A 25862-nucleotide genomic window follows, 5' to 3' on the forward strand; every position below is an offset into this window, starting at 1 on the left:
AGATAGGTTAAAATCTTTTGTTTATAAGGATTATGTCTATTGTATGTCATTGTGCGAATAGTGATGGAGAATAGAATGAATCCTTGTGTATTCCGCAGTATTGATCTTCCCTGATCCATATTTTTATGTCTATACTGTGAGGCTCCGTAAGTTCTCTTATGTCGAGCATGGCCAATTAAATTAATCACTTTTTGTGGTAAATTTGATTGTATATCTTCGATTAAATTAATCATGGGTTCTCTTGTGGTTAATTTAATTGAGTATTTTGGATTCAAATTCATACTTGTATGTGATTTGTTATGTCCAAAGAAATCCTTCTTTTCTTTTGAAATTAATGTCGCTCTTGTTGTTCTTTCAAGAATGACATCTTATGGGGGAGAGTTCTTAATTGAACTTGTGCTTAATTGCCAAATCTTGTGGGGAGTGCAGCTGTTGAATATTATAGGGGTTATCTTGTATCTTTATAAGCTCCTTGATGAATGCATTTATCTTCGGCTATATGATTTCATCTACATAAGATGATATGTGCTTTCTTTTGGTCATGAAATGTCTCTTTTGGAAATTTCATTAGGATCCCGTTTTCGTACCTTTGCCAATTTTATTGACAAAAAGGGGGAGAATTAATATGTAGTTCACAATACAAATACATATGGTTTTCGGATCATTATGTAAGAGGGAGTGGTTTACATGTGAGATGGAGTATTGACTAAGGGGGAGTGATACATATCACCATAGTATTGTTGTCGAAGTTGTGATACAATTGAAATTTGATGTTATATAATGATACTATGACATTGTATACCAATGATTGAGAACTCTTGTTTTCTCATTGTTATAGCTACGGATTTTCAACAACGATGATGCTGAACTTACAACCTTTGGGATCATTGGAGTACTTGGAAGTGACGAAGATTTCGAGTAATATTGAATATTAGGCATGTGGAATAGAAGCTACAAAAGTTAATTCATTTATTTTTGTATTCCGTATGTATTGATAGTTTTGTCACTAAAATTGACAAAGGGGGAGATTGTTAGAGCATTGCTCGGTCGAACTCGCATGCGTTGATATCTCAAGCATGTTTGTCAATGTTAGTGATCAAAACTATAAGTCTTGATTTCTAGTCTACTATAGCTAAGTCTCGGACTATGGTAGAAAGTGTAGTTGAGCTCAAGAACTCCATGGAAATCACCATACAAGACAAAGAACTACTCAAGGAACTGGTGGAACTTCATCGACTAAAAGGTATGTTGAGACTTGAACTTATCTATCGCTCAAAAGTCTATCTACTTTATCTCCTATTTTGAGACAAAAGTCGTTTTGCTATATAGACTTTGATTATACACATTTGCTATTTCGAGCCGAGTTTATCTCGCTTATCTATTTCTCGAAATATGTGTTGGTAAGATTTTTCTTTGGCCAAGTTCATCTTTACCTAGTGACGAAAGTCATGTTATGTTTCAATCACTTTGAAAATTTCTTTGACGAAAAATAGTTTGTGAATAACAACTATATAATAACGTCCTCTAAGAATATTTCAATGATTGAAATGAAAGTTTAGATTATATAACCATTGTTGGATATAAGCATTGTGTGGAAACACATATATGTATAAGTCCTTTTTCCCTGAACCGAATTATGCGTACTTTGTTGATCAGGAAAACTGGAATAAGTGCTGTGATCTAAGTCCGCGAACTGGCGGAAGTTCTCTTCCTGAGAAATTTTGTTGGAGTTTGAGAACTCCTTCCGGGAACTTAAGTCTGCGAACTAAGTTTGCGAACTTAAGTTGGTTATATCTAAAGACGATTTTTTGTGAACTTACATTTATAAAAATTAAGGAATGCAAAATGCAAACCGTGGCTATAAAGTAAATGAATTGATTCGAGTGAATCAAATCGTTTATAGTTACATAAGATTTATACAATTGAACAACTCTCTAACTAGTTCATTTGAGTCATTTGAACTAGTTATGGTGAAGAAGAATATGGTTGATATGAAAGTGCTCATATGGCTAACCATTTGGTTAACTATTGTTGAACCAACAAATGTACATGTTTGGGTACGGTTACACAAACCTAAAATCGTGCATTTCATTTGTGTGTAACAAGCTAAGTTTTCGATCCAACGGTTGAAAGATATTAGCTTGAATCTAATCAGGTTTTCATCTAACGGTGAATATTGAATGCTTTGTTACCAAGCTAACATTGATTGTAAACCCTGATTTGAAAGACAATATAAGGGAGAACTCTAGCAACTGGGAAACCTAATCCACACACCTCCTGCGTGATACTAGTTGTATTATCTAGATTCGATTCTCCTTTAACCTTAGGTTTCTTCTTAAAAACCAGGTTAACGACTTAAAGATTTCATTGGGATTGTGAAGCCAGACCGATACTACTTTCTTATAGTTGTGTGATATGATCTTGCTGATTCTATCGTGTTGAGTACAATCGTAACGATTGGCTTGAGATTAATATCTCCGATAGGCAAGATATAAAAGTAGCCACAAACATCTTCGTCTCATCGTTTGTGATTCCACAATATCTTCTTTCACCGCGTCGATCAAGATTATTGTGAGGTGATTGATAATACTAGGATGTTCTTCGGGAATATAAGTCCGGGTTATCAATTGGTTCCTGTTCACCTTGATTTATCAAAAGACGGAACAAAACTTGTAGGTATTTTTGTGGGAGACATATTTATCTATTACTGTAGACTTTTCCGTGTGATACAATTTTTTTTGTTAAAGTCTTCGACTTTGGATCGTAGCAACTCTTAGTTGTGGGTGAGATCATCTAAGGGAATCAAGTGCGTAGTATCCTGCTGGGATAAAAGACGTAAGGAGCGCAACTGTACCTTGGATCAGTGTGAGATTGATTGGGGTTCAACTACAGTCCAGACCGAAGTTTGTTTGTAGTAGGCTAGTGTCTGTAGCGGATTAATACAGTGTGTGTTCAATCTGGACTAGGTCCCGAGGTTTTTATGCATTTGCGGTTTCCTCGTTAACAAAATTCTGGTGTCTGTGTTATTTTTATTCCGCATTATATTTTGTTATATAATTGAAATATCACAGGTTGTGCGTTGTATCGATCAATTGTGAAATCCAACCTTTGGTTGTTGATTGGAAATTGATTGATCCTTAGATATTGGTCTTTGGTACCATCCAAGTTTATATCTCTTGTATTTGATAAAGTCTCACAAATTTCTATTTGTTTGAGCATAAATCAAATCGAGAGATAGAGATATTAACTCTTTGATATACTTTATTAAGATTGAGTCTAGTTGATTCTCTTGAAAGAATATTGGAGTTTGTCCATACAGATTGCTAATCGAAATATTGGGTGAGGTTGTTGTACCCCCGTTTTTTCAAAGTTAATGGAAATCGATAGCAATAGACAAAGTCTAGCTAACCTAAATATCCGGAATTATGCAACCCGAAGTGCAACCTAGATTTTTATTCACCTCACAAATATAAAACTTGTGGAATCAACAAAGTTTGAAACGAAAAGAACTTCGATGATTTCTATCTATCTTTATCAAGTGAGCAGCTCAATCGATCAAGATCAGGATACTCGAGTTATCAAGAAAAGATAACTGGACCTGGCTTCACGACTGCCTATGAAGTCTTTGTAGTCGCTAAACCCTAAAAGAGTTAGGAAGATGACGACTCTAGTTACAACTAGGACACACCATAAAGTAGTTTCGGGATTCAAATATCCCAGTTGCTTGAAGTTCCCCTTTTATAGACATTTAAAGAATATGTTGCTTTAGGTTTAAGCTAAGATAGCTTTGGAACCAAGCAATCAATATCCATCGTTAGATGAATCTTTGAATTTGATTTACATAAACAAGATATACACTCTGGTTAGGTGAAATCGTAATCGATACGTGTATAAAGACTATGTTTAAGGTGGTTAGCCGAAACTAGCCGATTTGAACTTAAAAGCTTAATATTCATTTTCATGAACACTTACGACATTAACCTTGAGTCACAATCATGTGATCAAATAAGTTTAGTGTTTTTAGAGAATTGATCAAATGCTAATTATCTCGTAGAAATAATTTAATCGCACTTCAAAATAATCGACATGGTTAGTAGGTGTACAAAGTACAAATACCATAGCCATTCGTGAGTTAGGTCAGTCACAATACGTGTACCGGTTTGTAAGATAACAAGCCATACCAAGTTCCAGAGTTAACAATATTATTTAGGTATGCATAACGATATGGATATCCTAAGACTATGACCGGTTCCGGAGTCCAGAGAACTATTTTGGCACGTGTACCGGTTTGGATACACAACCAAGTTCCGGAACACATAAATATTTTGGTACGTGTACCGTTTTGGATACTAACCCGATTTTGTGACCACAGTTCCTTAATGGTTTGCATACGAGTATGCGTACCGATCTGGTTCACGAGTTGAACAGAGTTTTACATGATATACGTAAGGATATGCATTCCACAAATCTGTAAGTTGATATATAGATACTCCGCTACATGTGCGAGTACACGTAATACGACTTCAGACTTAACAGTTTTCCCACTTTGTAAAACTGATAACACTGTCTTGTATCCGAATCTATAGTAGTTCTATATTTATCTCTAAATCGATTCGAAACATTCCCGAATAATATCAACGACACATATCATTGTTCCAGGTTATTCTCGAACGATAAAACTTGAATCATGATTTTGATTGCGAACAATAAATTGTCCTTAACTGAAATTCATCAAGTATGAAAAAATGTTCATTAAGCTTAGTCATTATATTTGGAGAACTAATTATCAAGATAAACTTGACTCAAAATTCTTGTATATGCATAATAGTCTAATTAGTTATGCGACACCATCTCAATGATAGAGAAGTGAATATAACTTGAGAAATAGGTGGTTCAGTCTTCACTTACCTTTTGTTGATGAAGTACTCCAAAAGCTTCAGTTGATCTTCGCCTTCAAATGGTAGAACTCAATGATGACTGCCGTGATCCACTATTTCTCAACTATATTTCTCTCCTAGTCCAAGACTTAACTAATTTTATACTAGAAATCAAGATATAGTTTTGACAACAAGCTTGAGATAGAACCACTTGTGAGTTCAACCGAGCAATGCTCTAACACTAAGTCGATGGAAAAAAAGAGAAATTTTTTTTTTATGTTTCTGGCTTAAGTTTGGGTTTATTTTATTTTTCCGAATTAAGTCCTTCAAAACTATATTTATATGAAATAAAAACCCCGTATTAGGTAACATATTACACCTAACTCCTTATCATCTCAACGGCCTTAATCACATCAAAGCATTGAAAGTTAGATGATCCAATGGGTGCGATCAACAGTTCACACGGAAAGGAAAAACGCCGGAAATTACGAAGATCCAACAACTGAATTTTAGAGTTGGAAGATCCAACGGTTCAAGTTTCTTACGTGTTTTCAAATTGGGTAACGATCTCAATTTGGTGTTGCTGTCATTAAAGGGGGGGAGATCGGGAGTCAAGGTAGAACCAATCCTAACTTGCTTCAAGTATCATGGTAGAAATGGTCCCAATAGGCAAAACCGATTTCTATAAGTCGATTTGGAAATTGGGGTTTGCAAAATAGGAAAGTTCAAGATGTCGACATAGTGAGTAATTTGAACATGTGCTGAAATCTTATTTCTTAATTGTTCAAAGATATTCATTGATACTCAAGGTGAGATCCCAAACCGAAATTAGTAGAGAATCTTTTTGAGACTTTCAAATTAATATTTTTTGTTTTACAAGCAATCAAAACATATATCTTGATATATATATTAGTTAATTGCTAGCTCTTATTGAGTTTTCCATTGAGATTTCGATACAGTTGGATATTGGTTAAAATTCATAAAACCAAATATAGGTGCTTTATTGCATATCTTTTGAATATCATCAATTATGGAAATTCCTTGGTGTCCAAACTACCTTGGTCTATAAATAGTGAAGTTTGTTTTCCTTACAAACTTATCCTGAGCAGGAAAACTTCATCTTTGATGTTTCTGGTGTAGTCGACTAATAATATTATGGTAATACTATCTTGGAGAGGAGAGTAACCTAATTAGGCGAAATCTCTTACGTCCGCTAGTTTAAAAACTTCTTTGGGATCTAGAAGCATCTACTAGTACCGTTGGTGGGAAACTAGAATCCTATGTTATTTTATTTTCAATTATTGATTTGATTGACTAACGGTAGTTTATCTCTTAATTTGCACCTAGTTTGATTATTCTTGAGAGCCTTCACTTCTGACATAAGTTACCTCAAACCAGATCAAGAGTATAACATTGAATTGTGATCATCCATTGTTAACAGACTCCGTTTTGTGCGTGATCGATCATAAGTCAGGATTGTGCAGATATAAAGACTATTGAATATTGAAGACAAGAAGATTTTTCTAATTGGTTTTGTATCTTCGTGATTTGCTTCATGTACAAACTTGATCGGCTGAGATCCTACTAGATATGGTTTATCTTTTGATAGACTGATTATTGACTAGTCGTATTTAGAACAACAAGCTACCATTTGTGGTACTCTTCAGTATCCGAATCTGATAGTTCTGCTTGACTAGATATGGTTAACTTGTTTAATTCAGATCTTGGAAGATCTAAAACCCGACAAAGGAGTTTAATCTATTTTAAACAAAAAATCCTTTGTCACACTCAACATCAATATCTTTAATTAACTTCTTGAGAAAGAAGAGTTGTTACCAAACATATTAGTCCTATATTGTCTGGAAGATGATCCAAAGGTTTGAGTACTTAAAGTCATCAGTGAGACTTAAACAACTTAAGATATTGGACTCTATACACGTGCGTTAGCCAGATTGGTTGTAGGCGCAGGGATACTGAGGAAACTAGGTATCTAGGGGTAGTTTACTTGATCTCAACTATACGAAGTTGGTATTGTCTTTGTATATCGGCTTACTTCTGAGAGTATTAAAATATGGACTAGGTCCAGGAGTTTTTTCTGTATTTGTAGTTTCCTCGTTAATAAAATCTTTTTGTGTGATTTACTTTACTTCCACATCATAATTGGTTAGTTATAATAAAGTAAAATACACTATATGTTAATCCAAAGCACTTGATATTGATCCTATAGTATATCGGCCTTGCACTGTAACTATTATCAAGGGATTACCTTGTTGTTGTATTGTCTCGAATTTGTTCATAGACGATCACACAATGTATCAGACTTATAGCTTGACATCGAAAAGATTGTGGTGTACTTGGTACCCTTGTCATTCCAGATAGATTTGGTGAGGTATAATCAATTAAGAATGTATATAACTTATAAAGATAGTGAGTTATCCTACATATTTTTACCTGCAGATCCCTTGAAGAAAATATATTTCCATTACCTTGATTGAAATATATTTGAAAGAAATCAACTTTGAAGACTTTACTTGGGATTAGTGAAGCCCGGTCAGACTATCTTTAACCTATGAGATCTTTGTTATTCGTAATATTATTTTGATCATCATAGTTTTGCTCTATTCTAAAAGTCTGTCTGTTATGCGATATGACCATTCAAGAAATATTGATTAAGGAACAAATTGATTGAAACTACAAGGAGCTCTTCGTCTCAGACCTTGTAGTTCCGCAAGATTAACATCTAAATATGATTTAAATAGATCTGGTGAGGTATAGTCAATTAGGAATCTATATAACTTCGGAAGAGAGTAAGTTATCTAATTGTTGAGGTTTGATTGATATATGTTTTACATGCAGACCCCTCGAAGAAAATAGATTTTCATTACCTTGATTGAAACATATTTGAAGGAAATCAAATAGGTGTCTTGTTGGAGGCACGGTAGCATTAGTATTCACGATTAACTATGAAGCAACTCGTGTGTAGGACAGTAAACGACGTAAGCTAGGGGAATAAAATGTGTATGGCCTTGCGATATCCAAGAGATATAATGATCATGACTGAAACTGAATTCCCCAGAGGGTATATTCGGTCTCAACTTCAATCCAGTTAAAGTCTGATAGTAGACTAGGGTTTGTGGAAACTTAATACAATGTGGTATTCAAATTGGATGACGTCCCGAGTTTTATTGCTTGCAGGTTTCCTCGTTAACAAAATTTGTGGTGTCTTGTGTTTTTTTTTGTTTTTTTTTGCATTACATTGATTTATCCGTGTAATAAAAATATCGCAAGTAGTACGTTAATCAACCTAAATACTAAAGATCTTAAGAGACTTGTTATTGTTGAATTCAGAACCTTAAATATAGATCATATAAGACTCTGTCTTGATTTAATTCGGATCTTGAAGTATCAAGTACATACTAGGTTGACCTGGTAGATTTGTATCTTCATTGCTCATCTCAAGGATTTCTTATTATATAATTGTTGATAGTGGATTTTTGACGAAGGTTATATTCGTAAAATTGCATCAAAATCATACATCTCTGAGCAGCATCAGAAGAGGATCATGTCTTCACCTTTTGCAGGAGGTGAACCATAAGTCTAGTGATCTCATAAGATGCAGTAATACATGACGACAATATTAGGGTTTCTGAGGAAAAAACTTTTAATACTCCATGTATTTTGTAATCAAAGCTGAAAGTCTCAGCATTTCTTTATGAATTCATAATTCTGGTGTTGTATTCTTTTAACAGAATAAATATGATGCTGATCACATCATATCTGAATCAATTAAAGGCTTCTAGACATATTGCATGCTAGTATATAACCACTAATTAATCAAATCTAATGTTATATTCATCAGTTAAATACCTAGAAAAATACATTAATATTTACTTACTCCGATCCTTGGCTTTTCTCAGCTAAATTCCATGGAATAGTAATGGATATTCATCCTTTGGGCATTAGGGGCACCCCCAAGTAAGCCCTGAGTAAAAGGCATGGGTGTATTTAGATATAATGCTCTAAGGAGCATCCAAAAACATGGAAGAACACGGATATGGAAGTCAGATCAAATAAGGAAAAGGAAGAATAAAAAAGTAATATAAAAAATGATTTTTGGCGGGACCGGCAACCATGGCCGGCCTACATGGCCGGTCCCACCTCCTTTTCAATTTTATTTGTTATTTTATTATTATTATTATTAGAGTTTCATCTTTCAAGGACTTCCTCTTTTGATCAACACTCGTTAGATTTCCATATCTTATCAAATAATGCTCCACAGATCATATGGATGACAAAGCAAGTGGTCCAGCAACCACCATGTCTTTCCATCATTAAAATATTATTATTTTATTATTTTAAATATTGATCATTCAAGAAAGAATTAAGAGTTTCAGTCAAACTCAAATTCTTCATAAAAGAATCAACAAGTGCTCGATGAACCATCAGAAAATACCAAATTTCTCAAGATTGGTCCACGGACAACATAATAGCATGGGCACATCACCATGGCCGATCCTTGGCTTGCAAATAGTCGATCCCACCTCCTTTGATGATTAATAATGACCTAATTAATCTTCTAAAGTCTCTATTGGGTTCAAACTCTTTCCAACAACTTAGAATTTGGTCAATCGACCATCAGATGATCCTACAACCACCAAGGGTCAGTTTTTACACCACCTGGTCGGCATGCTCTCTCCATAATTAGGTTTTAGTTCCTAACGCTCAAAAGAGCATTATTTCAAGTGCAATTAAACAACAATTAATCATCCTTTCACCAACTGCCATGCAAAGGAGTTTGGTAAATGCTCAGTCTAGCGTCCATATACTAAAGGGTTGGTTCATCACTAGTAGAGGCGGTCCTTCTCCTCATCCATTGGTTGATTCTCAGTCAATTGTCCATTGATCATAATTAGGGTTTTGAACTGAATGCTCTGTCTAGCACAATTCTGAACATGTTCAAACACCAATATTTTAATATTGATCCAACAATCAATAATATTTCAATTAATTAATTACATAATATTCAAATTTTTTTAGCGATATTTTGTAAAAGAGTCGTATCTTTGTGGCCTAATTAGGGTCTGGGTCGTGGAAGATGCAGTTGATGCATTAGGGTCGTAGACTAACCAAAGACCGTTAAAAAATTATCAGCTGACTTTTTAAGTTTTTCCAAATACCCTGACCGTTATTTGAATCGTGTTGACTGTCTTAAAATTGTCAAAAAGAGCTTTTATTATGTCCCACCTAAACACTCTTCCCATCAAATGATTCATTCATCCCAGCCCATCAAAATCAACGACTATCATATGGATCAAAATCATCATGTGATATTTAGGATTTTTTTCCCAAAATCATGATCTACTCATTTCTTATCATGTTGTAACCAGAACTTAACCTCAAGGAATCCGTGCAAATCATCCAAATTTTTTCTTCTCTCTATTTGATCTTAATTAAGACGTAGAACCTAAAAGCTAGGTCCATTTATATTATGTTATATATAACATGAGAACTCAGCTGATGGAGTTCGGCTTCTATCAAAGTTATCTATTAAATGTACCGTGGACCAGTGGAAAACTGTAGTTTAGTCAAAACAATTAAACTCGAAATGTGCAAATCGTTGCAAAACTAATTTAACATGCTTAGATCTACACCTCAACATGATATTACTTTATTGTTGCTGATATCACATGGATGTCAAGAACTCTATGGAGTCGCTATAGAATGCTCAATGAAAAATTCGAAGAGGGGAAATTGATGTTGTTCTTTTACCACAACAAATAGTGCTTTAATGCAATCGGTTCGAAATAGATAAGTCTTAGTTTCAATAAGTCAGTCCAATATGTGCGAATTTTTCAAATATAGTCAATGCACGGTAAAGAGAAATCCTGAAAGAAGCCAGATAAGTCTAAAACATGGTTAGGATATAATGTAACTTAACTACTTCAAGAGGGCATTTTAGTAAATATTTCAGACGGTCAAACCAGTCATTGGTCACTCAACGACCCTAATGCATCAACTACATGTTTTACGACCCAGGCCCTAATTATTATGCCATAAAGATACGACCCTTTTACAAAATATATCTTATTTGGTATTGCTACCAATTATTCATGGATCTAGCAATACTTGCTTTGATCATTTGTGCTACATCTGTCAAGCACCCTAATTTCTTCAGCTATCAATGGGTCACGTCCAACAAAGGTTCAGAACCTTCATTTCTGGCAATATTGATTCAACTATTAATATTTAATTGCTCAGAGCAATATTCCTCATATTGATTCAACTATCAATATTCGAGTTGCAGTATTCCTCAAGTTGATTCAGCTATCAATATTTGAGAATTTAATACTGATTCAACCATCAGTATTTTATTGGTTCACCAACCAACATTGGTTCATCTGTCAACCACTATTTTAATATTATGATTTCTTCTCGTTATTCGTCTGACTCATGACACGAGAATCGAGAGACGTCTTTTATGATCATTTAGCAATGATTATTTTCATAAGTGCTCGGTGCACCAACATAATGGTTTATGATTGATCCATCAATCTCATTAAACCATCATCAAGTCATTCGACTATCATTACTGGTTAAACTAGCATAATGATATGTCACGGTCATCAGTGACCTAATTCAACAATCATGGTCTGCAGAGCTTGTTGTTGTTTTAACATTCCACGCTTCATCCATCACAATCTTGAACTTCGTCTGTTCACTTCATAAGACTCATAGTCTTAGGTCAAAGATTGACTACTCACACATGAGACACCAATTCACATCACATGGGGGGGGGGGGGGGGGTATCACTAGGGTTTTGGTCTGGCGGCATACAACACGTGCGATGTGAGGACCATCCATGATCAGAGTTGTATTAAGTCGTGCCGACAGTTAAATAGTAAATAAAATAGTGGATGGTTTTTACAACCCAGTCTTCCATGCAAACTGAAAATGGTTTTTACACGATCTCCCACTTCCCCATTCTTCCATTACCTCAAACTGTCACCACTTACAGGAGATTAATGTGCTGCAATAAATAGGTTTTGAAACCTATGCTTTAACAAGACTAACAAGATTCATAAAAAACATACGAGAAAAGTCAAGTTATCAGACAATTTTAGAAGATTTCTCTCGTCTACACAGCAGTTCAACACATCACATCACCAACAGATCGATCTCCACACAATATCAGCTTCCCTCCCTACATTCCGACCCTTCTCCTCCTCTTGTGACCGAATTGAACCTGGATCGTCCATTGTCTTGGTTTAGGCCAGAGTCCTACAGATTAGTCTCTCGAACTCAAAGTACTCCCATACATTACATTTGTTTAAAAGTTCAGACGATTTGCTACTTCGACCTGCTTTTGCGAGCACTTGCCTCTTCCACCACTTTTTTACCAGAAAACCTGTGAATCGTTTTTACCTGCAAACAACAATGTAGAATACAGTTTTGTATCCAAACGTATAGATTGTATGAGGTTTCTCCATACAGGTTCACGAATGAAAAATTTGGTGATGTACTAGATACCCTCTCCTTTCAGCAAAGATATCGACTTATACGAGACTTAATGATAAACTAACGGTTAGGGCTTGATTTTTTTTTCTCCTTTCTTATATTTGTTTTGGGAAAAGAAAGAAAAACAACATAACGAATTTTATTTAGATCACTAAAACTCAGGTTTTAAAGATAGAAAGAAAAGAATGAAAGAAATGAACTACCAAGAATGAAATACAAAGATCCAATGTCACATGTATAATACTCGTTATTGCCATTGAATAGCTACATGATCATGATAATGTTTGTTCATCATATAATCAAAATAAGATTTGTCAATTTCAAATAGTGTTCAGGATTGAAATAAATTGTCATTTCAATCCTTAATCGTGATCCTAGTATAATCAAGGAAAAAAATTATCAGAATTATTTTCCTTTTGATTATGGGGATAATTTATATCCGACAATTAAGGTGTCAGTTTCAAACAAAATTTTAATTTTAAGTTCAAATTTTAAGAAGGAGTGAGGATGATTTGACTCAGACTGAGCATGATTTAAGTTGGTTCGCCGCTAGAAAGAAAAAAAAATGTAAGTCGGGTTTCGGTAATCATTCAGTTTGTATTCTCAAAGACATAGTTGTCCTAACTCATTGAATTTTTCTTCGAGATCTAACATAGTCCAATTCCAAATTCTGAAAAATAAGACCATTGCATAATGTGATGCTTGTTATTTTAGGTTCTTCAACTTGAGAGTTAGTTGTTAGTGATGATAAAATCAATTCACAAATTAAACATGTACATGTGCGATCAATCCACAAAAATCTCATCAAAAGGAATTAAAAAGCTGATGTTAAGATCGAAATACCACTAAAAGAAGATGATAATGGTTTGTGTGGTTCTAATTTTGATGTTGAGGTTTCAAATTCAGGGCCGGATGATGAACAAATTGATAATGCAAAGTGCACTTTTCATAATCGGATGTAGAGGGATTTAAAACATTTCCTTAGATGTTGTAATATTCCTTAATGGATTATAACATTATGAGTTGTGCTATGGGGCTTGGTCAAGTACCTATAAGACTCCACAAAAGTCACGAGTCCCTAACAATTAATCTAACTGAATTGGATCTTGGATTTTTGTGAAGTTAATTATCCATAATATTAACAAAATTTCCTTTGGACACAAGTTCAACCATTAACAAAAAATAGTAGTACTACTGGGCACAAGTTCAACCATTAATAAATAAATAAACAAAAACTACGACGAACTTCGTGGCAAAGGCAACAAAGATTCAATATCAACATGTGGGAATACATTTGCAGCAAAGAGTTTTCAAATCCAATATTTCATGCAATATTATTTAGGGGGTGATACCATTTTATATAGGAAAATAAATATTAACAGATCCTGATTGTCGGATCGTTCAATTGGTATCACCCCTGCTAATAGTAGTATCTTTATAAATCATGCTTACTCATCTTAGAAATCCCAATCTAATGGACCAAAACTATGATCATATCTTTTTCAACAATCTTAACTAGTGGGAGGCTTGTAAAATTTGAAGGCCCAGTTTCACGAAGTGGCCTTAAAAAGGCCCGTGCTTATTTGTTGTCACCCAAAACAAGAACGATATTTTGGGATCATGGTTTTTTTGTGGGGACCATGGTTTTATTTTGGGTAAAGGAATTAGAAGTAATTTTAGGTCACCTCATATCTAGTTATTTATTTAATACCTAATCTACCCTCTTAATTAATTTTAGGTTATGATTAGTGAATGATTTAGTTAAAAACAATTAGTGAGATTAAATTAAAAGATGGGTTTATTATTAGTTGAGTAGAATTATTGAGAGAGTAGAGTTGGAGAAGATGAAGGAGAAAAACATGGAAAATAAATTTTTTCTCCAATTCACTAAGTTTGAGTATTCAAATGATGAAAACTCATCTGATTCTTCATCTCCATCCTCTCCTAGAATATTTGTTAATCTTCAAAATGATCCGGATTTGAACTGGATTTTGAACAGTTCGGTTACTTTATATGAAGAACAAGTAATCGAACTCATCTGAAGTTGTAGTTCGGTTGCCCCGTGAGATGAACAAGTAACCGAACTCATCTGAAAGTGTAGTTCGGTTACTTGTTCCAAACACGCAGGTTACCGAACTCTCAAATAATAGAATTTCTAGGAGTTATAGCTTTATGTTCGGTTGGTTCTCAACTAACCGAACTTTGGTGTACAAAGTTCGGTTGGTTCGCAAACTGCATGCACTTTTGATCTAGCCGAACTTTACGTAATATAAGAGTATATAAGTTTACAAAGTTCGGTTCTTTCGCAAACTTGAACCTAACAGCTAACCAACCGAACTCTGAGTTAGGTTTATGCGATAAAATTGTGAAGTTACCGAACTTAACAAACAAAAAAAAAAGTGAAGTTCCAGCGTCTATTGGCTAAGTTCGGTTACTTTGTAGTTTTAAAAGTTTTTGCGAACAAACCGAACTCTATTGGCTAAGTTCGGTTATTTTGGAACTCAACATAGTGGCCACAACAACACAGTTCAGTTAGACTGGATTTGTTTTTTTTTTTCGGTTCTAAGGGTGGAGTTCGGTTACTTTGTAGTTTTAAATTTTTTTGCGAAACAACCGAATAGAAAGTTCGCTGACTTAGTTTTAAATCCAATAGAACCGAATTGTTCTTCGTGTTCTTCATTTTCAAGAAGTTCGGTTAGTAAACTAGGATTTTTTTGGAAAATCGGCCTAACCGAACATGGCTCTGTAACTCCTATTAAAACCCTATTTTGATGATTTCTATTCGATTGAAGCAATCAAAATCAAATTAAAGTGAAGGGTTTGTTGGAAAATACCTTCGGAGTGGTCCCATGGCAGAATCAGGTTGCGGCTGGCGTCTTTTATACTCGATAAAATTATTATGTAACCAAACTTAATTGTGATTGCATTGATGTTGTTACATTTCTTAAATAGGCGGTGGCGGTGGTGGTGGGAGAAGGTGGTGGTGGTAATCGGTGGTTGGTGGTGGTGATAATCGGCGGTGGTGGTGGTGGTAATCAGCGATGGTGGGCGGTGGTGGTGGTGGTAATCGGTGGTTGGTGGTGGTGATAATCGGAGGTGGTGGTGGTGGTAATCGGCGGTGGTGGTGGTTATATAGGTGGTTATTAGGTTGATTTTAAATTAAATTAGGTTAAGGGTAAGTTAATCATTTCAACGTTTTAGGACACCCCTTATCACTATAAGGAAATGGCCTAATAAAACCATGGTACCCTCGAAAAAATCATGGTCCCTAAAAAAATCAAACAGATACAGTCCGGTTGAAATTTTGCACTGATGCTCTTTCTTCTCTCCTCTTTCTCTACCTGTGCGTTCACCCTCTCTAGACTGTAAAGCAAGAAAATGGTAAGCGATAAGTCTAAATGTCTAGATGATGTGGTGATTAAAGCACCAACAGATAAACGTTTATACAGAATTGTTTATCTCCCAAATGGTCTTCAAGCTCTTCTTATTCACGATCCTGAAATCTTTCCTGAAGGCCCCCCTGATCCTTCTAAAACCCTAGAAAATGATAATGCTGAAGAAGAAGAAGAGGAAGACGATGAAGAAGAAGATGATGACGATGATGATGAAGAAGAAGATGGCGAAGAAGAAGATGATGAAGAAGAGGAAGAACTGAGTGAGAAACGTACTGGTGTTCCCCCAACTAAGAAGGTATGTTTCTGTTCAGTGTAACTATATTTGATTGAAGAGTTTCGGTTAATTGTTGGTGTTACTGCAATTTTGTTTAGGTTTTGGAATTTTGATGTTATTTTAGGGTTTAGTGTGATGATTTCATATTAGAAAATGTTTATGTTCCTCTATTGGGATTATATTTAATTTTTTGATTTTGCCTGTGTTTTGTGCAGGCAGCGGCAGCAATGTCTGTAGGAATGGGAAGCTTTTCTGATCCTTCTGAGGCTCAGGGTCTTGCTCATTTTCTAGGTTGGATTTCTGAGGCTAGTTTTATTTTTCCAGCAATAATAGAAGTTGAAATGCAGTTAATTTTTACCTTGTGATTTTGTTGAGTCTAAAGTATATCCCCTCAGTATAACTAACCAACGATGAGATTGATTTAGAAGAATTTTGGAACTCTATGTATCTCTACCCTTTTGCCAAACTAAGCCGTAAAAAAAGTAATGAATTATTGAAAGGTTTGGAAGAAAATTGTTGTACACACTGTCGGAACCTTGTAAACTCGTCACTGTTTGAGTATGTAATAGTTATTGATATTGGACCTTATATACTTGCAGAACACATGCTCTTTATGGGAAGTGCTGAATTTCCAGATGAAAATGAGGTTTGTTACTTTTGTTCATCACTTTTTTTTTTCATAGGCTAAAGTTCAATAGTAAGAAATTGCTAGATTTGCCGCACTTAGATTTGCTGTACACAGTCACACCTGCAAACACAAGCGTTATGTTTCAACTGAATAAAGAATTTCACAACTTTCAGGAGACCACATTAGCCACTTTATCTCATTTAACCTTGAAAAGGGCCATGTGAAACCATTCGGCATTAGTGCTTTGCCACTTTATCTCATGCGTTTTGCTTTTGGTGACGTGACTATGTATCTGTTTACTGCTGAGACAATAATGTAGCCTGAAGAAATATCATTGTGCAAACTGAATAATTTTACCATGACCAGCCATTTGATTTTGATTTTAAGAAGATATATCCCTGGGTGATGAAATAGGACTCCACTAGTCATTTTAGAGGAATTGGTGCATTAAGCCATCAAATACCAGCATTTGAATGTTGAAGAGCGTAGATGGACTTTTTGAAGTAATTGATGCAAGAGGATTTAATATGACAGATTTTATGGACAAACTTTTTAGTAGATGTATCAGTTACTGCAGTTGGGAATATGCACTGAAGTTAGCTTTGTTCCTAATCCATACATAGCATAGAAGAGCCACATGAGAGGTCTTACACGAGCTTAATGGACTAGGGTTTAAACATTCAACTGCTGGCTTTTTGTACTTATTCAAATGATTTTCTGTTGAGTCTATGGTTATATTACCGCGTACCGTGAAAGTAGCTTCTTCCATTGTTTTGTTGCACACAAAACTTCTAAGGTTTACTATAATTTAAAATGCCTAAAACATGCTGCTTTTGGATGCTTTTAGTTGTTCATTACACATATTCCAGTTGAATAACTGGTTTAGGGATCCAGTATGCAAACTAGGTCTGACTGACTAATGTTGTTTCTGACATACTTAACCCAATTCGTGTGAAATTTATGCTGATCTGTAGTTTTCATGGCTTTTGACCTCCCAATTTTACTATTTTTTTCTTCCAGTATGATAGTTACATATCCAAGCACGGAGGCTCAACAAATGCCTACACTGAAACAGAGCATACATGCTACCATTTCGAGGTTAAGAGAGAGTTTCTCAAGGGAGCCCTTAGAAGGTAACTGCCAATCTTTTAATTAACTGGTGTTTGTACCTTTTTCTTTAATTTGAGGTTCACCATCTAAAGGTTTGTCCATCGTGAATTGTCAAGGCTGGGATGATTTGTTTGTTGTAGCCTGTTATGTTTACAGTTTCTTACTAGTTATTTTTAATTTTACATTATCCTAAAAGAGAAGAGTAGTTCTGAAACTCTTTGCAATCCAATGTTTTCTCTTTCTCTGTGCGTAACTGTTATACAGATTTGAATATTTCGTTCCTTATTTTATCTGTCTGATTCCTTCGATGTTTTCAACTTTTTATGGATAGGTAATAGGTTCTGGTGGTTTAAGTTTATGCAGAACTGTGTTAATGGTTTATGTTTCATCAAATGACATATTTTTGTTATATTCTGTTTGCGGTGTTACTTATTTTCTGTGGACTATGTGAACTTTGTTGTTGATTCTTTCCTGTTCTCAGGTTTTCGCAGTTCTTTGTTTCACCTTTAGTCAAGGCTGAGGCTATGGAGCGAGAGGTTTTAGCTGTAGATTCAGGTAGCTGCAATACCAAGTTTAAGTGTTTATGTTATTTTGCCAAGATTTTCATACCTGAGGTGTTGCTTACTTTCTATTTTGTTGTATTTGTCTTTCGAATGTGCCTATACCACTGTGCAACAAAATCAATCGCAGAGTTTAATCAGGTTCTACAGAATGACCATTGTCGACTTCAGCAACTTCAGTGTCATACATCTGCTTCTGGTCATGCTTTTAACAAGTTCTTTTGGGGTAAAGATCTAATAACCAGCTTGAACGTTTATTTGGCTACTTATGGCAGAAGTACTTGTGTTTTTTACACTCATCTTGTCTATCATTGTTAATATGTTTTATGTTTTTTACGATAGGAAATAAGAAGAGCCTGGCTGATGCTGTAGAAAAGGGAGTCAACCTACGGGAACAAATTCTTGAGTTTTACAGAGAATATTACCATGGTGGTTTGATGAAACTAGTAGTCATTGGTGGAGGTGGGTTTTGAAGAACATACAATAGAATCTTGTTTTTACTTACCTTTCAGTAACGTTCACTGTTCTTTTTCTCGTATCGTGTAAGGGTTACATGTTGCGGTACTGATATCTTCGCTATGATGATGCTACAATGTCAGAATATCCAAATTTAGGAATTTTTTTTCATTAAGAATAACTGAGAAGGAAGTATCATGGAGATATCAAAAATATATTTTTCTGTTCTTTTCAAAATTTGAGAACTGAATTTTCCTTATTTTTTAATTTGGATTTGGAAGAATATACCTACTTTTGTAAAATAGGATACCAAGGGGTTCCAAAAGAGGTAGAGGCAGAAAATTTTGTGAGGTTTATCTAAAATAGAATCCATACTGCAGACAAAACTTTCCAGTGATTAGTTGCTTGCCATGAATCTATGGATCATTATGCCAACTACTAATCACTTTTCGTTTAGAAAAATGCAATTAATGATTTATAATTATATGTAGTTCATTGTAATAGTTGTTATTGTAAAAATTGCTGCAGAGTCTCTTGATGTACTTCAGGAATGGGTGGAGGAACTCTTCAGTGATGTCAAAAAAGGAAGTCAGTCAAGCATAAAAATTGAAAGTCAGTTGCCTATCTGGAAAGCTGGTAAAATATACAGGTTACAGGCAGTTAAAGATCTTCATAATCTCAATCTAACCTGGACACTGCCATGTCTTCGCAAAGAATATCTGAAGAAACCAGAGGATTACTTAGCTCATCTCCTCGGTCATGGTAAGCTGTTTCGTATCCTGATAGTTTTTGCTGGAAAAACTCGAAACTGCGCACCTTTTGTTATGTCGGTTACCCTAAGCTTGATGATCTTCTTAGCTTCCTGAGGATCTTGGTAATGCCATTACCTATGATATTACATAAGCTCGATGGATTTTGGTATTCTGCTGCTTCATCTGCTTCTTTGAGAGAGAAATCGTATTTGGGATATAGCGTCAATGCTTAATTTATTCTTGTTAAGTGATACATATGGGATGCCACATTAGTACTAGTCCCTGGATTACATGCAAAAGCAATTAAGGACATAAGATTAATCATAGAATTGTAGATAAAGTTACTTTTCAGAATCTTTTGTATATTTATTATACCTTAGTTTTGTCAGCATATGTATTGGTACCTTAGGAAAAGAACCTGTAAGATATTAGAACTGTGTTTCATGATGTTGCTCATATAGTCATTTGTATACATTGTATCTACTAAATGAACAAAGTGAAATTTGACTTTCAGAGGGAAAGGGAAGCTTGCTCTTTTTTCTAAAAGCTAAAGGATGTGCAACTTCTTTATCTGCTGGTGTTGGCGATGATGGGATGTATCGGTCCTCTATAGCTTATATCTTTAACATGTCTATATACCTAACTGATTCTGGCTTGGAGAAGGTATTATCTATGGTTCTTTTTGTATGAAAAAGCTTCAAATGTTCCTTTAAACATCTTTTTGTCGCTTTTGTTTGGTTAGTTCCTGTTCTTTTTAAGTTTTTCATCTGTATGTTTTAACATAATGCTTTGGCAGGTGTATGAGGTTATTGGAGTTGTGTATCAGTACCTTAAATTATTGGGTCAAGCTGAGACTGAGCAGTGGATATTCAAGGAACTCCAAGATATTGGGAATTTGGAATTTAGATTTGCAGAGGAGCAACCACAGGATGATTATGCTGCAGAGCTTGCAGAAAATTTGCTTCGCTACTCAGATGAACACATCATATATGGGGATTATGCATACGAAGTCTGGGATAATAATTTGCTTAAACATGTTTTGAGTTTTTTTACTCCAGAAAACATGAGGGTTGACATTTTGTCGAAGTCTTTTGATTTGCAGTCAAAAGGTAATTTTGTGCAACTTCAGTTGATTATTGCAGAGTAACCTATTTTCCTTATGTTTATAGTAGTTCATATAAGATATATTGCTACTCTAAAAGCCCTACTAGGTACACTGTGTAGAGTGCCATGTTATGTTTATAATTGGAAGTATGACGTGTGGGAAGAATATATATTCTAGGGTGATATGGTGTAGATTTTATGTTTCTTCTGTACTCTTATAAACAGCATTGCAGTTTTGAATGTTACTCGGGATCCCAACCTATGCGATAAATTGATTCCTGTCCTTGTCTGTCGCTTGTCACTCAAATAAGTGGGACTGGAATATGATAGTTTTCCTGATCCCTTTGCTTAGGAGTTACTTACTATTCTTGGATACCTATATCTCTTTCTCTGTGGCAATTATATATAGGCTAGTTGAATTTAGGGTGCTTTTTATTGTCTCATAATCCTTACATGTAATTCCAAAGATCTAGAAATATAACCCAATACAACACCAAAAACTCATGCCTGACAGTTCAAATACATAGAACCTAGAAACATGTAATTCCAAAGATCTAGAAATATAACCCAATATAACACCAAAAACTCATGCCTGACAGTTCAAATATATAGAACCTAGAAACATCATACCCTGCTCGGGTTTGTTCTCGGAGGACTCTTGTTTACTCGCCAGGATGAAATAAAAAGTTTTTTTTTTTTTTGACAGTTTTATTCTCTCAAATTAAATGACTGCACGGAAGTTTGAGTATTGTAATTTTAAAATATTTTTGCAGTTAACTTAAGTTTTCTTTGAATATTTCAGATATTAAATGTGAACCATGGTTTGGATCAAAATATATTGAAGAAGATATTTCACCATCACTTTTGGAGCTTTGGAGGGAATCTCCTCAAATTGATCCATCATTGCACATACCATTTAGAAATGAGTTCATTCCATGTGATTTTTCCATCCGCAGTCCTAATCCTAATAATGATGTGAATGTGTGCCTCCCGAAATGTGTACTTGATCACCCATTGATGAAGTTCTGGTATAAGCTTGATCAAACCTTTAAAGTTCCTCGTGCAAACTCATATTTCCTCATAACTGTGAAGGGAGCATACAACAATGTTAAAAGTTGTGTTCAGACTGAGTTGTTCGTAAACCTTCTGAAAGATGAGCTCAATGAGATTTTGTATCAGGTAATGATTATGATTGTTTTTATGAAGAGCCTCTAATCTGTTCTGCGAAGATACTTCCTTGTTATATTCGTCATTGTTTATCAACACTGCTGGTTCTTGATTTACGAGCACAGATTTTATGAATTTTTAATCTCGTATGTGTAGGCTGGTGTTGCGAAATTGGATACCTCGTTGTCTATCGTTGGAGATAAGCTTGAGCTGAAGGTCTATGGTTTCAATGACAAGCTTCAAGTTTTGTTGTCTAAAATACTAACCATAACAAAATCTTTTATGCCAAATGATGACCGTTTTAAGGTATGGTAATGGTAGTTGGATCAGGCGTTATATACTTATGTTTATTCTCTTGTACTTGTTTTAGTTGTGAAAATATTACAAAGTCTAGTGTAGTAATATGCTGCCAACCTTGTCTATGGGTTGCAAATATGTCAAATGAGTCTTAATCTCATCCCGACCCAATGTGAACGGTTAGATTGTAGTTAAACCTGATTGCACAAGCGGTGTTAAATATCGAATATTAAGAATCACAAGTATATAGAGCAAAGAATTAGACTATAATTAAGCCAAGACCACTCAAGTTTTTGTATAAAGGAAATTCGAAATTGGAATACTAGGCGATATCTCTATCTTTCCGCTTCTTCACCAAGAGATACTTAAAGATGCTGAATGTTAGTAATTACTCTCACTTTGTAATCTGTGTTACAACTTTTGTGGATTATAACAGGTCATCAAAGAGGAGATGGAGAGATCTTTCAGAAACACAAATATGAAGCCATTAAATCATTCGTCATATTTGAGACTGCAAGTCTTGCGAGAGGATTACTGGGATGTGGATGACAAATTATCTTGTCTGACAGACTTATCTCTTGGTGATCTGGAGGCATTTATTCCGGAGCTTCTTTCTGAGGTACATTAGTCAGTGCTCACCTAATTACTTTCTTGCCCTCTGAGCGAAGCTACTGTGATGACCGATGCAGGCATCTCTTACACAGGACCTGTCCTCCAATAGGTCTAAAATTTAAATTGTAGAACACGGAAAAGTCTGAACTAATTGAATAAACTCTAATTACCTCATTTTGCGGTTTATCTTAATATCAGATGTTCTAGCTCAAACTTAAAAGACTAAGCCACGTGTTTTTGCATTTTTATACCACTCGGCACTTGGTTTGACCATCTAAAAAGTTCAACAAACTACCCCTGGTACTTTTGCATCATGCACAGCATAGGCATGCTAGAATATTAGTAAGATATGCTTAGTTCTCTATGTCAGGGATGACGAAGAGTAACTCATGTTAGTTTATTTTCAGATGCTGGATTAACTACATTTGTTTTTATTTTTACTGAAACAGTTGCATATCGAGTGCCTTTGCCACGGTAATTTATCGGAAGAAGAAGCTATCAGTATATCTGAAATCTTCAAAAGACACTTTCCGGTACAACCACTCCCATTGGAATCGAGGCATGCAGAACGTGTTATTTGTCTTCCCTCGGGTTCGAAGCTTGTTAGAGATGTACGTGTGAAGAATAAGCTGGAAGTGAATTCTGTTGCCGAGGTAATCAAAATGGTGGATGGTCTTCCTCTTTCTGTTTATCAGACACATGCAGGGTCTCGGACAACCTTTTTGATTTTGTTTATGTTTCATATTGACCTTTCCTTGCAGCTTTATTTTCAAATTGAGCAAGACATTGGCACAGAGGCTACCAAACTCAGAGCCCTTGCAGATCTTTTTGATGATATTATAGAGGAACCACTTTTTGATCAGCTAAGGTAGTACTTGACTTGTTGTCTATGACCCGCAAAATTATTGACTTGTTGTCTATGACCCGCAAAATTATTTGGTGCAATCAACTAGATTGTGCTTCCTATACGTTATATATCTATTGCTTATCTGCTTTTGAATCCTAATAATGCCCCAACTCCTTCTAGATGTTGTTGTTAGGGTTGATAAACCTCATTAGTACTCTACCTGTCTACCTTGACATCTTTTGTTTCTCATGGTCACTGGCAATGGAATATGAGTACTTGACTTGTTTGATTTAAATAATCCTTTATTTGATTATGTGTGATGCAGGACAAAAGAGCAGCTTGGGTACACTGTTCAATGTAGCCCACGTGTAACATACCGTGTGCTGGGCTTTTGCTTCGTTGTTCAGTCCTCCAAGTACAACCCAGTTTACTTGCAGGGTAGAATTGACAACTTCATAGATAGCCTGCAGGAGTTACTGGTATGCAGCCAACTCTTAGGAAATTTAATTTAAACTTTTTACTGTGGCACTCAGTATTGTTAATATTGCTGTCCAATGCATAAGCAAACAATATGTATATATATTGTATAGAAGTCTAGGGGATTAAAAATTGGTTATTTTGGATAAATCCATTTCAGGAAAAGTTTTCTGTTCTTCGTGTTCGGATTCCCTTTCAATTGTTACTTAAAAAGAACCAGAAAATGCTCATTGTTACGAGGCACCCTTTCTTCTTTCCGATTCTTTCTATTTCGGATTCCCTTTCAGTTGTTACTTAAAAAGAACCAGAAAATGCTCATTATTATGAGCCACCCATTCTTCTTTCCGATTCTTTTTATTCTTTTGCATTCAGGAGGAGCTTGATGACGAATCCTTCGAGAATTACAAAAGTGGATTGATAGCAAAGAAATTGGAGAAGGAGCCATCACTTCAGTACGAAACCAACCATCTTTGGGGTCAAGTTGTGGATAAAAGGTATTATTTCTATTCTAAGGTAGAAGATAGTCAGTATCGTTCAAGTTAGATACTAAATCATCATCCACATGGATGGATTCCTTATCCCTAACTATGACTCTGGAAACTGTCTTTACAAAGTCGACCTGGTCAAACCACCAAAATCTATCCAATCTAGAGACACGTCATTGAAATTGTACACGATTCAAAAATTAATGTGACTATCATGATCGGTCAAGATAATTTTATGCTGTACAGCTGTGAGCTGCCATCTGTTCTTCCACTAGATTTGGCGACTTCACATTATTTTCTATTTTTACTTGTTTTAATGAGCAGTTATGTAATTGCTGAAATTATGACATATGGTCTTTTACGAACTATTGATGAGCTAGAAATTAGTGATAAGTGGCTTATGCTTGTAACTTCTACGCACTAGTGATATTAAATGCACACTTTTATCTGGATTATACTAGAGTTGCCCGATTTTTTCATGAGAAATAAAATCTGGCACATCTTCAGGTACATGTTTGACATGATGGAGAAAGAAGTTGAAGAGCTGAAAACCATCACGAAAAGTGATGTTATTGACTGGTACAAAACGTATATCAGTTCGTCGTCTTCGCAGTGTCGTCGACTTGCAGTTCGTGTTTGGGGATGCAACACTGACATGAAAGAGGCAGAAGCAGAACGGGAATCTGTTATGGTCATTGAGGATGTAATGGCATATAAGATGCAAGCAGATTTCTATCCTAGCCTTCGTTGAACTCGAAGAGCTGTCGGATCACGGTAACAAATGCGGTAATTTATCCAGAACTCTTGGTTTTTAATTCACATTAAAGTTCATTGGATAACTATATATTTTTTCAATACAAAAAGAAGGGGCGCTAAAAGTGAAAGAACGAGAAATTTTTTGTTTGAGGTTCATGTAAAATCCATTTTGCGGCTGACTTCTAAAATAACGCCCCCAAAGATGCTTATTTTTTGACGCATCCCCCATAATTTGTTCATGGTCCGTTTTGTTACCCTTTTGCTCCTGTCCAATATTTTCATCGTTTTCTTGATTTATATTATTATGCTGTTCAGTGCTTCTTTCTTTTTTCTTTTCTGCATTTTTAGTTCTTGCGAGAAACCATATGCTGATACATCCTGGTAAAACATGGGCTGGGAGAATTAGATATTCATATAGGAGATCACAGTGTGATCCTTTCAGGTGAAACCTAGCTGGTAAGCATGGTATGCTATACCATGTTATCGACTCAGAATGCCTGAAGATCCTGATTTTGTGTTACGGTTTTCAGATGGGTCTTGTATCACTTTA

At 35.2% G+C, this 25862-nt stretch overlaps 1 protein-coding gene across 1 annotated transcript; it reads left to right on the forward strand.

The window, feature by feature from the left end:
• Positions 1 to 15673: 15673 nt before the first annotated feature.
• LOC113310161 (nardilysin-like) lies at positions 15674 to 25568 on the forward strand. Its single transcript, XM_026558739.1, has 18 exons — positions 15674 to 16082; positions 16277 to 16352; positions 16661 to 16707; positions 17710 to 17822; positions 18281 to 18354; positions 18490 to 18585; positions 18702 to 18821; positions 19344 to 19577; positions 20082 to 20230; positions 20364 to 20676; positions 21474 to 21850; positions 21995 to 22144; positions 22572 to 22754; positions 23197 to 23400; positions 23509 to 23615; positions 23920 to 24073; positions 24444 to 24565; positions 25064 to 25568. Exons 1-18 carry the CDS (start codon positions 15771 to 15773, stop codon positions 25305 to 25307), a joined length of 3075 nt encoding a protein of 1024 aa, XP_026414524.1. The 5' UTR covers positions 15674 to 15770; the 3' UTR covers positions 25308 to 25568.
• The last annotated feature ends 294 nt before the right edge of the window (positions 25569 to 25862 follow it).

The sequence above is a fragment of the Papaver somniferum genome, chromosome 9 (genome assembly GCF_003573695.1).
Source record: "Papaver somniferum cultivar HN1 chromosome 9, ASM357369v1, whole genome shotgun sequence".
Lineage (NCBI taxonomy): Eukaryota > Viridiplantae > Streptophyta > Magnoliopsida > Ranunculales > Papaveraceae > Papaver > Papaver somniferum.

Coding starts and splice junctions, on each gene's coding strand:
- LOC113310161 (XM_026558739.1), top strand. CDS start 15,771: ATGGTAAGCGATAAGTCTAAATGTCTAGATGATGTGGTGATTAAAGCA. Junction 20,231..20,363: donor CTGATTCTGGCTTGGAGAAG/GTATTATCTATG, acceptor ATGCTTTGGCAG/GTGTATGAGGTTATTGGAGT. Junction 21,851..21,994: donor TCAATGAGATTTTGTATCAG/GTAATGATTATG, acceptor TCGTATGTGTAG/GCTGGTGTTGCGAAATTGGA.